Source organism: Xyrauchen texanus, chromosome 1 (assembly GCF_025860055.1).
Source record: "Xyrauchen texanus isolate HMW12.3.18 chromosome 1, RBS_HiC_50CHRs, whole genome shotgun sequence".
Taxonomy (NCBI): Eukaryota; Metazoa; Chordata; class Actinopteri; order Cypriniformes; family Catostomidae; genus Xyrauchen; species Xyrauchen texanus.
In genome coordinates, this window is record NC_068276.1 from 45,344,932 (window position 1) to 45,357,027 (window position 12,096).

At 38.7% G+C, this 12,096-nt stretch overlaps 1 protein-coding gene across 1 annotated transcript in view; it reads left to right on the forward strand.

Annotated features, from left to right (window-relative positions):
• Positions 1-12,096, forward strand: part of LOC127660947 (potassium voltage-gated channel subfamily KQT member 1-like) — a 48,411-nt gene that overhangs the window by 18,296 nt on the left and 18,019 nt on the right. Inside the window, exons 4-13 of the mRNA XM_052151487.1 lie at positions 144-270; positions 375-453; positions 538-634; positions 1,443-1,583; positions 1,721-1,831; positions 1,923-2,018; positions 2,141-2,251; positions 2,484-2,622; positions 4,206-4,259; positions 4,403-4,532. Of these exons, the coding sequence (XP_052007447.1) occupies positions 144-270; positions 375-453; positions 538-634; positions 1,443-1,583; positions 1,721-1,831; positions 1,923-2,018; positions 2,141-2,251; positions 2,484-2,622; positions 4,206-4,259; positions 4,403-4,532 (1,085 nt within the window). The remainder of the gene's footprint in view (positions 1-143; positions 271-374; positions 454-537; positions 635-1,442; positions 1,584-1,720; positions 1,832-1,922; positions 2,019-2,140; positions 2,252-2,483; positions 2,623-4,205; positions 4,260-4,402; positions 4,533-12,096) is intronic.

A 12,096-nucleotide genomic window follows, 5' to 3' on the forward strand; every position in this document is an offset into this window, starting at 1 on the left:
TTTATGCATTTAATTCATTTTTGTGTAAGCACAGTGTGTCTTTCTCTGACTCTCTCTCTCACACACACACACACACACTCTCTCTCTCTCTCTCTCTCTCTCTCTCTCTCTCTCTCTCTCTCTCTATCTCTTTCGTTTTGCAGGAATTAGTGCTGGTAGTGTTGTTTGGTGTGGAGTATGTGGTGCGCCTGTGGTCAGCAGGATGCAGAAGTAAATATGTAGGAATTCTGGGAAGGCTTCGCTTTGCCCGAAAACCCATCTCTGTTATTGGTGAATGGATGAATTTCTGTTAAAAATTCTGATGCATTTAATGAGCAGTGTTGTTTTAAACTACATTTTGCTGTTGTATTTTTATACATCCTTCTTTTTGTTAGACCTGATTGTGGTAGTGGCCTCCATTATTGTATTGGCATTTGGCTCTAAAGGTCAGGTTTTTGCCACCTCTGCTGTCAGGTAATGTAATTCAAGTCATTAAAATCTCTTTGGCCCTGAAAGCACATCGTTAATCAGACTTTGATGCAACCGTGTTTGTTACAGAGGAGTCCGCTTCCTTCAGATCCTACGGATGCTGCATGTGGATCGAAAAGGAGGAACATGGCGGCTGCTTGGATCAGTTGTCTACATACATCGGCAGGTGGGGGATCCTAAACAGCACATTAACTAAGACACACTGCAGTGTTTCTACACTCGTAGAAGGTTTTTAGAGGATGATGCATTTGAACCTTTTATGATCTAAAAAGAATGTTTTAAACTCTAGATCTTTTGAAAACCACTGTTGTATTGGCTCTTTGATGCTGCTGATTTGAAGAATTGATAATGTAACATTAAACCAAAATCACCCAAACATGAAAATTCTGTTGTCATTTACTTAACCTCATGTCTTTCCAAACCTGTTTGACTTTTTCCTTCCATGGAATTGTTTTTTTGAAGAATGTTGACGCTGGTCTTTGATACATGAGAACTGAGGCTGTCAGTCCCTAATTTTATGCCTAAGGCCACATTCACACTAATCAGTTTTCATTTGAAACCTCTGATTTAAGTTTCCTAATGTCATCGTTTTCCAAATTAGGTAGTAATGGATAGCATTTTTGAAATTCTTAAATTTTTTGGTTCATGTTCCAATGTGGATGAGAGGAGTAATGTAGTGAAATCAATGCGTTTTTCAACAAAAACTTATTTGTGTATCTGCTTTTGTGTTCAGTGGAAGAAAGTCAAATGAGTTTGGAACAACATGAGAGTGAATAAATTATGACACAATTTACATACTAGGCTTTTAAGGACTTTATAATCAACAAAGAACCATATAGCCAACTCAATAACCGCATATTGCAAAAATTGGTCTTTATAAGAAGAGGGTTCTTTGCCTCTGAATGTTATGCTAAAAGCCATTGAAGAACATTTAATTTTAAGAGTACTTTAAAAAGTCTGTTTCCTCTTTCAAGGAACTGATTGCAACTCTTTATATCGGATTCCTGGGGCTCATCATCTCGTCCTACTTTGTGTATTTGGCAGAGAAGGATGCGGTAGATGATCATGGTATCACAGAGTTCAGCAGTTATGCTGATGCTCTGTGGTGGGGTGTGGTAGGTAGATCCCAACCCATGCCTTTCACAGACACAATGGCTATTGCATGGATAATTGAAGGCATATAGCCATGAATTGGATCATGCTGAGAAATGGGTGTTGAATGTCAAATGTCTTTATATGTACAAATGCTCAGGTAACCGTAACGACTATTGGCTATGGAGACAAGGTCCCTCAGACCTGGATTGGGAAGACTATCGCATCATGTTTCTCTATAGTTGTCATCTCATTTTTTGCCCTCCCTGCTGTAAGTTTCAAGGTCGTAGTTTAATAGCCAGAACAATTGTTCTACGCACAGCAGGCCAGTGTATGAGAATAATCACAGTATTTCCCCACAGGGAATACTCGGCTCTGGTTTTGCTCTGAAGGTACAGCAGAAACAGAGACAAAAACACTTCAACAGGCAAATCCCTGCAGCTGCATGTCTGATACAGGTATGCCTTACAGTAGCTTATAGACTTCACATAGCTTATTTTTTTGTCAGTAGATATATTCCCTGAACTGACCTTCCAGAGTCAACCTGTTGTTGTTGTTTTTTTGTGCTCTTATGGTTAAGGCCTCCTGGAGGTGCTTTGCCTTAAAGAACAATGATTCTGCCACTTACAAGTTATTTGTAAAGAGGAAATATGTGGCATCCAGCACCTCAGTGCCCAGCCCTAAATTAAAGGTAGGCTACCTACCTAAAGATGCTTTCACAGGCTCAGTTAAGGAACAAAAGCACAAATTGTGTCACTTATGCAAAATAGTAGATTTTTTAAAAGGTCAAAACCTCAATCATATCACTGAAATACCAATATTTAATATGTGGTAGTAATAATAGTAATAAAAAAAAGTTCAATTAAAGTCTATCAAGGGCTTAGATAGTTCTACCTCCATACTGTTCTATTTATTTTGGGCAGGTAAAGATGAGGAGGAAGATGAAGAGTGATGACAGGGAAAATGGTCCCAGTTCTTCTACCATACCTACCATAACCTATGATTCCTTTTATGATGCAAAGGATGCCAGTCAAGATACAGTGAGCAGCATTCAACAGTCAGGTAATACCAACAATAAACTGGGATCTGATTTTTCTTTCTTCACATGTTGACCTTTTGTGTGTTGTGTGTTTAAGTTGAGATTTTATCTTTCACACTGTTGAGGTTCCTCAAAGTACATTATATAGCATCTTTACTCTGACATTTCTACTCTAACACTGTCAATTCTCTATACCCTCCGATCATCTGGTTTTGCACAACAGGGGAAAATACGCTTAGAAGTGGTGAGCTTCAGTTAGTGTTTTTTGCTACATGTTTTGTGTCTGTACTCACTTGATACTAAGCTGTGCCATTTCTATATTCCTGTGTGTGTGTTGTGTGTGTGTGTGTGTGTGTGTTTTTCCCCACATATACAATTAAAGTTACTGTTTTATTCAACCATGTGGCATTTCAACTTTTAAAGTGGTTTTGTCAAAATTTTCAAAATCTTTCCTGAGGTCCACATACTGTATAACATTAATACAGGTATATATGCCCAAAACTGCTCATAATTTAGTTTTTCATTATAATTTTCCTTTTAATTTTCTCTTTTTACATCACTGTGACTGAGCAGGCCAACAGGCATGTAAATGCAGATGGTAATTTTTTGATGTATTCTGTCTGACTTCAGACAGTTCGAGAGTTGAGAACAAGTTGTTTTGGCAGCTAAAGTTCAATAAATGCTCTTTTTTCAGTGGTTTTTAGTGTTTACATAGTCCAAATTTGATTCCTCATGATATGACCTCTGTCACAACATTAAACCCACCTGCCTAATATTGTGTAGGTCCCCCTCGTGCCACCAAAACAGTGCCAAAAGTGCCAATAGCATTCTGAGATGATATTCTTCTCACCACAATTGTACAGAGCAGTTATCCGAGTTACCGTAGACTTTGTCAGTTCAAACCAGTCTGACCATTCTCTGCTGACCTCCCTCCCTCCCCAGGAGATCAGCAGTTACAGAAATACTCAAACCATCTGGCACAATCATCCATGCAATTATCTAAACAGCCAAACGTGTGGCAGCAGTGCTGTGCATGAAATCATTCTGATACAGGTCAGAAGCTTCAGTTAATGCTCACATTAACCATCAGAACAGGGGGTGGGGGGGTATGATTTCAGTGATTTGGACCGTGGCATGATTGTTGGTGCCAGATGGGCTGGTTTGAGTATTTCTGTAACTGCTAATCTCCTGGGATTTTCACACACAACAGTCTCTAGAATTTACTCAGAATGGTGCCAAAAATTAAAAAAACATCCAGTGAGCGGCAGTTCTGTGGACAGAAATGCCTTGTTGATGAGAGAGGTCAACAGAGAATGTCCAGGCTCGTTCAAACTGAAAAATTCTATGGTAACTCAGATAACCGCTCTGTACAATTGAGGTGAGAAGAATATCATTTCAGAATGCTATTCTTAGATGCATGTTGGAGCTGTTTTGAAGGCGCGAGGGGGAACTACACAATATTAGGCAGGTTGTTTTAATGTTATGACTGAACAGTGTATGTCCATAACAGCATAATTACTTAACATGAAATAACAAATACATGGTCGCATCAGTCTATTTGCATTGTTAAGTCTGAAAGCACTAAGCTCAATCTCTTTCCTCACAGAGCGGGAACAATCATGGAATTCTCTATCCTCCTTCCAGTTCTCTCCACTAACAGGTGCGCAACAGAACTTCATGGTCTTGTTTAAATTGGAAGAATGCTAGAATGATGTTACAAACATTCCACAGGAATATTTCTTTAAACAAAAGTAAAGATAAGGCTCTTTTGGTCTGAAATCATGTGTGTATTTGTGTCTTCAGCAAAAAAGTCCACTGGGTTTTTGGAGGTGCAATCTCGGCCAACACTCCAGAGGAGCAGCAGCTTTGCAGATGATGTAGAGACTGAGGCAGAGAGAGATAGTTCATTCGTTCCAGTCACTCATGTGTCTCAGTGAGTGCAAATTTTTAGAATAATTTAAACAAAAATTATCTACCTTATGCAGCAATTATTAAATCAGTCAGAAAGTTCAACTGTGTTCATCCTACCCACAATCTTTCAGAACAGTTTAGATGACATTTAATTTTCATGTAACAGTATTATATTGATGGCGTTAGGGTTAGCACACCCCTTTACCCTGCAGTTCACACTCACAGTATTGTATCTGTGAATAAAAACAGGTTCTAATCAGCCTGCTAATCTCTTTAATCATTGGATTCTCATCTTAAATATTTCAAACTGTTTAACACATATGCGCCATCTCTGTTAGAACAGATCTCAGCTTTCCAAGCCCACCCACCTCAAGCACAGGTTGTTTTTTTATGGGGGGGTGTTAAAACATGGCTAGAAAATGTGCAGGTTTCTGGTGCCCAAAGCATTCCCATGAAGAGTGGTTATGTGTCATGCAGTGGTTTGCCTGAGAGGGGGTCTTTATCAGAATCTCTGTGCCCCATTAGCAGTTCAGCATGTGGAACTTCGCAGAGCTTGTACACTGCAAGCATCTACGTACACAAGCAATGGACCGATCCACTCTCTGAATAATGTAATGAACCATGTCTCTGTTGGAGAATACAGTCCATTAAATTCCCAAGAGTGTGGCTCATTCCATTTTTGATGCCTGTGGCACTCTCCAGTATTCAGCCTTTGTTCTGTAATACTCTAAATAATGTGAAAATGCTAACTTTTCTTTGCAAAGCAGTACTTGGGGGTTTTCCACGTGCACATTATTTTATTTTATTTTGAAAACCACAAGAGGGCAGTGAAGGTGTTTTAATTTGACCAAATCCTTGCTATATTCTTCACTCTGTTGAGTTTCTCTAGTGGATTATAGGTAGAATCATAACACTGCTGTATTATGCAGTATGTAAATAGTAATCATGCATATAGACCATGTAGGAGGATATAACTCAAAATGCTGAAGAAAAAAACAGCACATGTTTTGTGTCACAAATTAACACAAATGCATTTTTAGAAACACAATAAATTTTAGTCTTGGCTATAGTTAGTCTAGATTTGATCTAAAATCTCACTTTTGTACTGTGCTTGTGTGTTTAAAATGACCTTGATCAAGCTAACATAGTGATGCTATTAATCTTAAAATATTTAAAAAATATTGTGAATGTGATTACAATGTTGCTTGTACACTGAAATTAATGTAATCATATGGTTGCTGAAAAATGTAGCTCTTTTCGACCAAATCATTAGACATTTTATTTAGATGATAGGATGATAGGCATTTTTTTCAGAGACTGAAGTATGATTCCTTTCTAAATCCTCATTCGTAGGAGACATGGGACTCTTCTACAAAGGAGCCTTGTCACTACAAGCTTTCATTTGATCTTTGAGGTTTAATGAGCTTTCATTCGCCTCACACTGAGCTGCATTGGTAACAGCTGTCTTGTCTCTTCCTCTTTTCTCTTCTGCTCTCTCTCTCTCTCTCTCTCTCTCTCTCTTCTCTTGCTCACTGTGGGTGTGAGTGCATGTTTATTTGTTTATGTCCAACAGAGCAGGGTGGGGACTCAGAAAAGACCAGATCCACAGTGTCCCTTCGCCTCTCCTCTCTTCTCCTCTCCTCTCCTCTCCTCTCCTCTCCTCTCCTCTCCCTCTGGACATTTGTCCTGCTCTGGCCTCTGACCCAGGCTGTTAACTCAAGAGGTGGGAGAGGCACAAAGCCCTCCTCGTGCCTGCAGCTGAAACAGTTCGGCTGCATTGGGGGTGGGGAAAGAACAATGACACAGAAACATCTTTCTGACTGTGTACTCCTAACACACACAAACATTGGAAGGAAACACAAACTCTACACCTAAACAATCTCTTAAATCGCCTAGTGGTATAAGCTTTGTTAGAATATTTAGATTATATCTCTTTTTTTTTTTTCATTAGAAACCAATTGACGTGTCTCAAATTTTTGGCCGTTTAGTAGAAAGTAATCATGCTACATCAAACACAAAGTCACCTTATGTGGCTTTCTGGATCAAAGAAATTAAACTCTTGTCCAGGGTGACACAGATATAAAGCTGAAATCAAAGCAAACAAAGGTGTGTCTAAAAGTGTCCATTTGTACTTCCAAATATCTGCTGTAGCAGTCTTGTTGTGGTGTGAGGTATACCAAAGGAGACCTGGCTGAAAAGATTGATTTATTCTCAGTAAACAGAGAAGGACTTCTAGTGTTAGAGGCAAAGCCAGGCCGTCTACACTGGTCCAGAGACAAAGAGCCATTGTCTGCGGCTCTACACATGCCAACAATAGCCTGACTGACAAGCAGCCCAAGTCGTAATGGGCTTCTGGGCTAAAAGTCTGCAACAGTGACTTTTGTAAGGAACACACTTGTTTTACAGAGCAATAATCTTCATGCTGGCAATTTCACAGAAATCTTATATATGAATGCATTATATTTATAGGGATTTTTATTTTTTAGCAGATTTCAATGTTTTTCTTTTAGTTATAAAGAGGTCACATTAAACTCAATGTAACAATAGACTCAAATGTTTTTTTTATGGATAGATTCTATTGTTTTAGCCTTGTCCCAGACTTTTAATATTAAACTTTGAAAATCTTTTATAAAATTCAAATGACTACATGTTTAAAACTATGATAATCCAAACATATGTTGACCTAAACATAAACCGGTAACCTTTTTCAAGATTAGTTAACAACATCAACATTAGTTAACATGAACTAACAACAAACAATACTTTTACTGCATTTATTAATCTTAGTTAATGTTAATTTTAACATTTACTAATCGTGTTTTAAAATTAAAAGTTTAAAAAGTTGTATTTGTTAACATTATTTTATGCACTATTAACTGACTTGAGCTGACTATGAACAATTGTGTTTTTATTATCTAACATTAACAAAGATTAATAAATGCTGCAAAGAAATGTATTGTTCATTGTTTGTTCATGATAAGTTATGGATTAACTAATGATAACGAATTGAACCTTATTGCAAAATGTTAACCATAAACCATTTCAATATTTATTGTGTGAAAATTATTTGAATAAATTTGAATTTTGAATATGAATATGATAAAAATAAAAAATAAAGACTGTCCTATAGTTATAGCATCTTTTCTACCATACCACACAATTTTGCCTTAATAATCTTTTTTTCTTCCAAAATTAATGTACTTGCACATAAAGTCGATAAAAGTGTCAGTGAAGAGGATGCTTTAGATGAAATATGAGACGAGTGATGTTTGAAGAAAAGGAAAAAAAATCAAGATAAATACTGTAGCACTTAAATAGAAAAACATTTACAACCATGCAGTAATTTTGCCAAATAATGCAATTATATATATATATATATATATATATATATATATATATAATTGTGTGGATTTGAGGAAATACATTTTTGCTATAAAATAAACCTTTGTAAGACAAAGGAGTGAATTTCTTTATTTAAAAAACTTTAAAAGTTTTGTTTCCATCACTATCATTCCCCCTCACTCATAAAACAATTTTTTATTACTTTCAGAAAGAAAAATGACAAAAATATCATAAACTACTTTGGATGCATGTGCATACACTGTTGGACTTTGTTAAAACAAACCAATTAAACTAATGAGAGTGTGAATAATACTACAAGACTTTACTTTTAGAAGTTCACAGTGCTAAAAGTGCCATAAGTTGAAACACATATACTTATGCCCAACTGCACTGAATTTTAAACTTAGTTATTTCTTTCATTGCATATAATTTCCCTTTTTTGTGGTATTTTTGACTAAACAAATTAATGTAATGTAAATAAAATATATCTTGGTCTCCAACAAGATGAATGCCTTTCAATTTTCCTGTTAGAACTGAGGATAATGTGTGTAGTAGAAGTGTGTGTGTGTGTGTGTGTGTGTGTGTGTGTGTGTGTGTGTGTGTGTGTGTGTGTGTGTGTGTGTGTGTATGCGGCATGCTGAAAAGGACAGAAACATTGGCTCGCTAATGCCTCTTCAGCGCGGCTTGCCAGCACAAGTTTCTTTATCTTGCCCGTCATGGCCCCTTTTCTTCCCCCCTTAACAGTAATTGTGTTTCGTTACAGTGTGTTAGAGCTAACGAGGGACATGGAGTGAGAGTCAGCCAAGCAGTGAAAGACAGAGAGAGAGAGACAGAGAGAGAGAGCAAGTTTCTCAGCAAGAAGGAACACATCCCAGATGATTCTCTCATTTGCTGTCAGACCAAGAGCGCAGCAAGACTCTCTGTTGAACTTTGTAACAGAACACCGCACACGGTGTACTTGACAAGCAATCGGACAAATTCCTGTGAAGAGCAGTTGGCAGAAAGCTTTCAAGTCAAAGTTAAGATCAATACTGTAGTTTTGTCAGCATAATTTACACAAATAATATTTTGTTGCCTCTACAACACAAAAAGTGCTTGTTATCTATGAACGTCAGTATTTCGGCTTTACCTAGTGAAATTAAGATCAATGTGCCATATCAAGTTTCTTTCAAAGGGCCTGGCGAAGTTAGTGAATTTATTAGTTGGCAACGTGACATGACAATAGGCTGGGAGACAACTAGTGATGTCTGAAGAGCTGTGCTGAAATGAACGCTGTCACTTTCTTTGCTGCTGTAATGTTTAGGCTCATATGAGGCCGCAAGTTTGGGACATAAGCCATTTAGTCATGGTGTAAAGCAGCAGAGGACTAAACGTCAGAGTGAATGCTGCATCCCTCTGTTTCGCTTCTCGTAAGGACATTTAATACTCTCCGTACTAGCCTGGCTCTTTGATGATCGGGATGAAAGAGATCTTTGCTTGGCCGAAGCCACTGGGACCCCTGCTGTGTGTGTATGCATGTGTGTCTTATGCTCACACACATTGTGTCTGCATATGTGTGTGTGATGGCTTCTGGCCAGCAGCCCAGACCCTGCCTCGGGCTCTTGCCGTTGTACAATGTCCGGCCTCTGGTCTGAGTGACTGAGTGATTATCAGTCATTACAGCCTCAGCTGCCCTTATCTCAGCTGACCATTTATTAAAATGTCATTGAGGCATTTGAGCTCAAGGCAGAATATGGTGCTGATATTTGGGATAACGTCTTTTACTGCACTGAACTCCCTAAACCTTGTGATTCTCAGACCGCGGCTAATCACTGTGCTCTTCCCCTCCTCTTCAAGAGAGCTATTCTTAGACACACAGGGCCCCCATGAGCCTTTTAGTGCCATAGTGCCACAATCCTGCAGCCTGTGGTGCAACACCACCACCACACAAATGTCTTCATCTTTTGACTCACTGAGACGAGTTACAAGAGTGCACATGGCCTCTGTGGGGGACATTGTGGTAATTGACATGTGTTTGCGATTCATCATATGACGTAACAAAACATTAGAGAGGGTTTTAGTATGTGGGCTGTTCTTTCTGTATGACTCAGTTGTAAGTTCTATCATGCCTTTTCAAGTCTCCAAACTTCAAATCAAGAATGTAACCACAAATTCAGGATTGGGAAAAACACATGTCCCTCTCTCATGTCTACATAGTGGTTATGGCTCTGCTTTAGATTGCGGGTAGCGTGTAGTGTTAGTTATTAAAATAATTGGGACCACTTGTCTTCTAGAGCAGGGGTTTTCAAACTGGGGAAAACTTTACTAAAAATTTTATTTTAAAAAGAAAGTCTACAAATATTTTATAAGAGTGGTTCCTTGTAACATGTTTATCCCAAAATACTTTGCGCTCTTTACATTTTGCACTTACAGTAAGGTGAATGGAGCAATTAGCGACTAAGTACATACTCTACAAATTATGGAAAGACTTTTAAAGAATCCCACTCCGGCAAGCAGTTCGTGTCAATCCGACTTGGCGAAAGCTAAACAAAAAACTAGAAAATATGCCAAATCTTACATTACGTTTGGTTTTAGTTGTAAGTTAAAGCAGGTAGTTGAGAGACCCCAGTGTGTTCTCTGTCAAGAGATTCTCTCCTATGAGTGCATGAAACATCCAAGCTCAAATGCCATCTAAAGCAGAAACATCCCAATGAGGCAGGAAAGTCCACTGTCTATTTTTTAAACATCAAGATTAGTGTTTGGCCCAGCAGACTAGTACGTTTACGCAGCAAGCATCCGTCCCTGTGAGGTGATTAAAGGCCTCATATTTGGCATTACTCCACATCGCATATGCTAAGAATCCACACACAATTGGCAAAGCATTATTATTACCAGCAAATAAAAACATTGTCAGGGAGTTATTTGGAGAGGAAGCGTCACGAAAAGTAGATTGCCTTTGTTGGACAACACAGTGAGCAGACGCATAGGTGACATGTCCAATGATAATCCTTTGCAGCTTTTAGAACAAATGCATATTTTGCGCTGCAGTTGGATGAAAGGACTGATGTTGAAAAATCAAGCACAGTTTATGGTCTACATTCGTTTCCTCGTTTCCAAGTCAGGAAACATTTAGACCCCTTGAAGGCAGAACCACAGGGCAGGACATATTTAATATGTTTAATATGATGGATCAATTCATGATGGTCAATTCAATAGACCGGTCTCGGTGTTGGAGTGTGTACTGATGGTGCTGCCGTTATGACCGGTAAGCGCAGTGGTGTGGTGACCCTGATCAAAGAGAAAGCCCCCAACACTGTTGCCACACACTGTATGCTTCTCTGTGAGGCTCTCATGGCCAAACACATTGATAATGTTTTGCATCACATGCTGAGAGATGTAGTTAAAAATATGGACTATATTAAATCAGGGAGTGGTGGTGGCGTAGTGTGCTAAAGCACATACATTGTAATCAGAAGGTTGCTGGTTCAATCCCCACAGCCACCACCATTGTGTCCTTGAGCAAGGCACTTAAATCCAGGTTTCTCCAGGGGGATTGTCCCTGTAATAAGTGCACTGCACGTTGCTTTGTATAAAAGCGTCTGCCAAATGCATAAATGTAAATATGTAAATGTAAAATCACACCCCTTGAAACACAGACTATTCGGTTTACTCTGTAAAGAAATGGGTGCTGATTACGAGAGCTTGCAGCTCCACTCAGAGGTACAATGGCTTTCCCACGGGGCTGTGTTAAATCACGTGTATGCTCTGCGCAAAGAGCTGAGATAGTTTCTCTCTGGTGAAAAGTCAGAGCTTGCCAACTGTTTTGAAGATGACTAATGGATACTGAACTTGTCATACATGGCAAGATTTCTTTCAGCATCTCAGTGTCCTCAATCAGAGCATGCAAGGGCACAATGTTCACATACTGAATGCACAAGATAAGGCGTGCGCATTCACGCAAAAATTATCTCTGTGGGAAAGCAAACTGAAAGAGGGAGTTACAGAAATGTTTCCTATCTATAACCAGGAGTGCATCTCCTCCACTGCTGACAACATCACGCCCATAATCCAGTCTCACCTGTCATATCTTCAGGGCTATTTTAAACAATATTTTCCTGATTTGAACAACACCCACCTGGACTTTGTTAGAAACCCATTTGCACCAGGAGTTGGCACTCATCTGAATCTAGTAGCCCAAGAGAAACTGATTGATTTGACAAATGAGGGAGAGATGAAAACAAAATTCCCCTTCCTTCCTCTTTCTG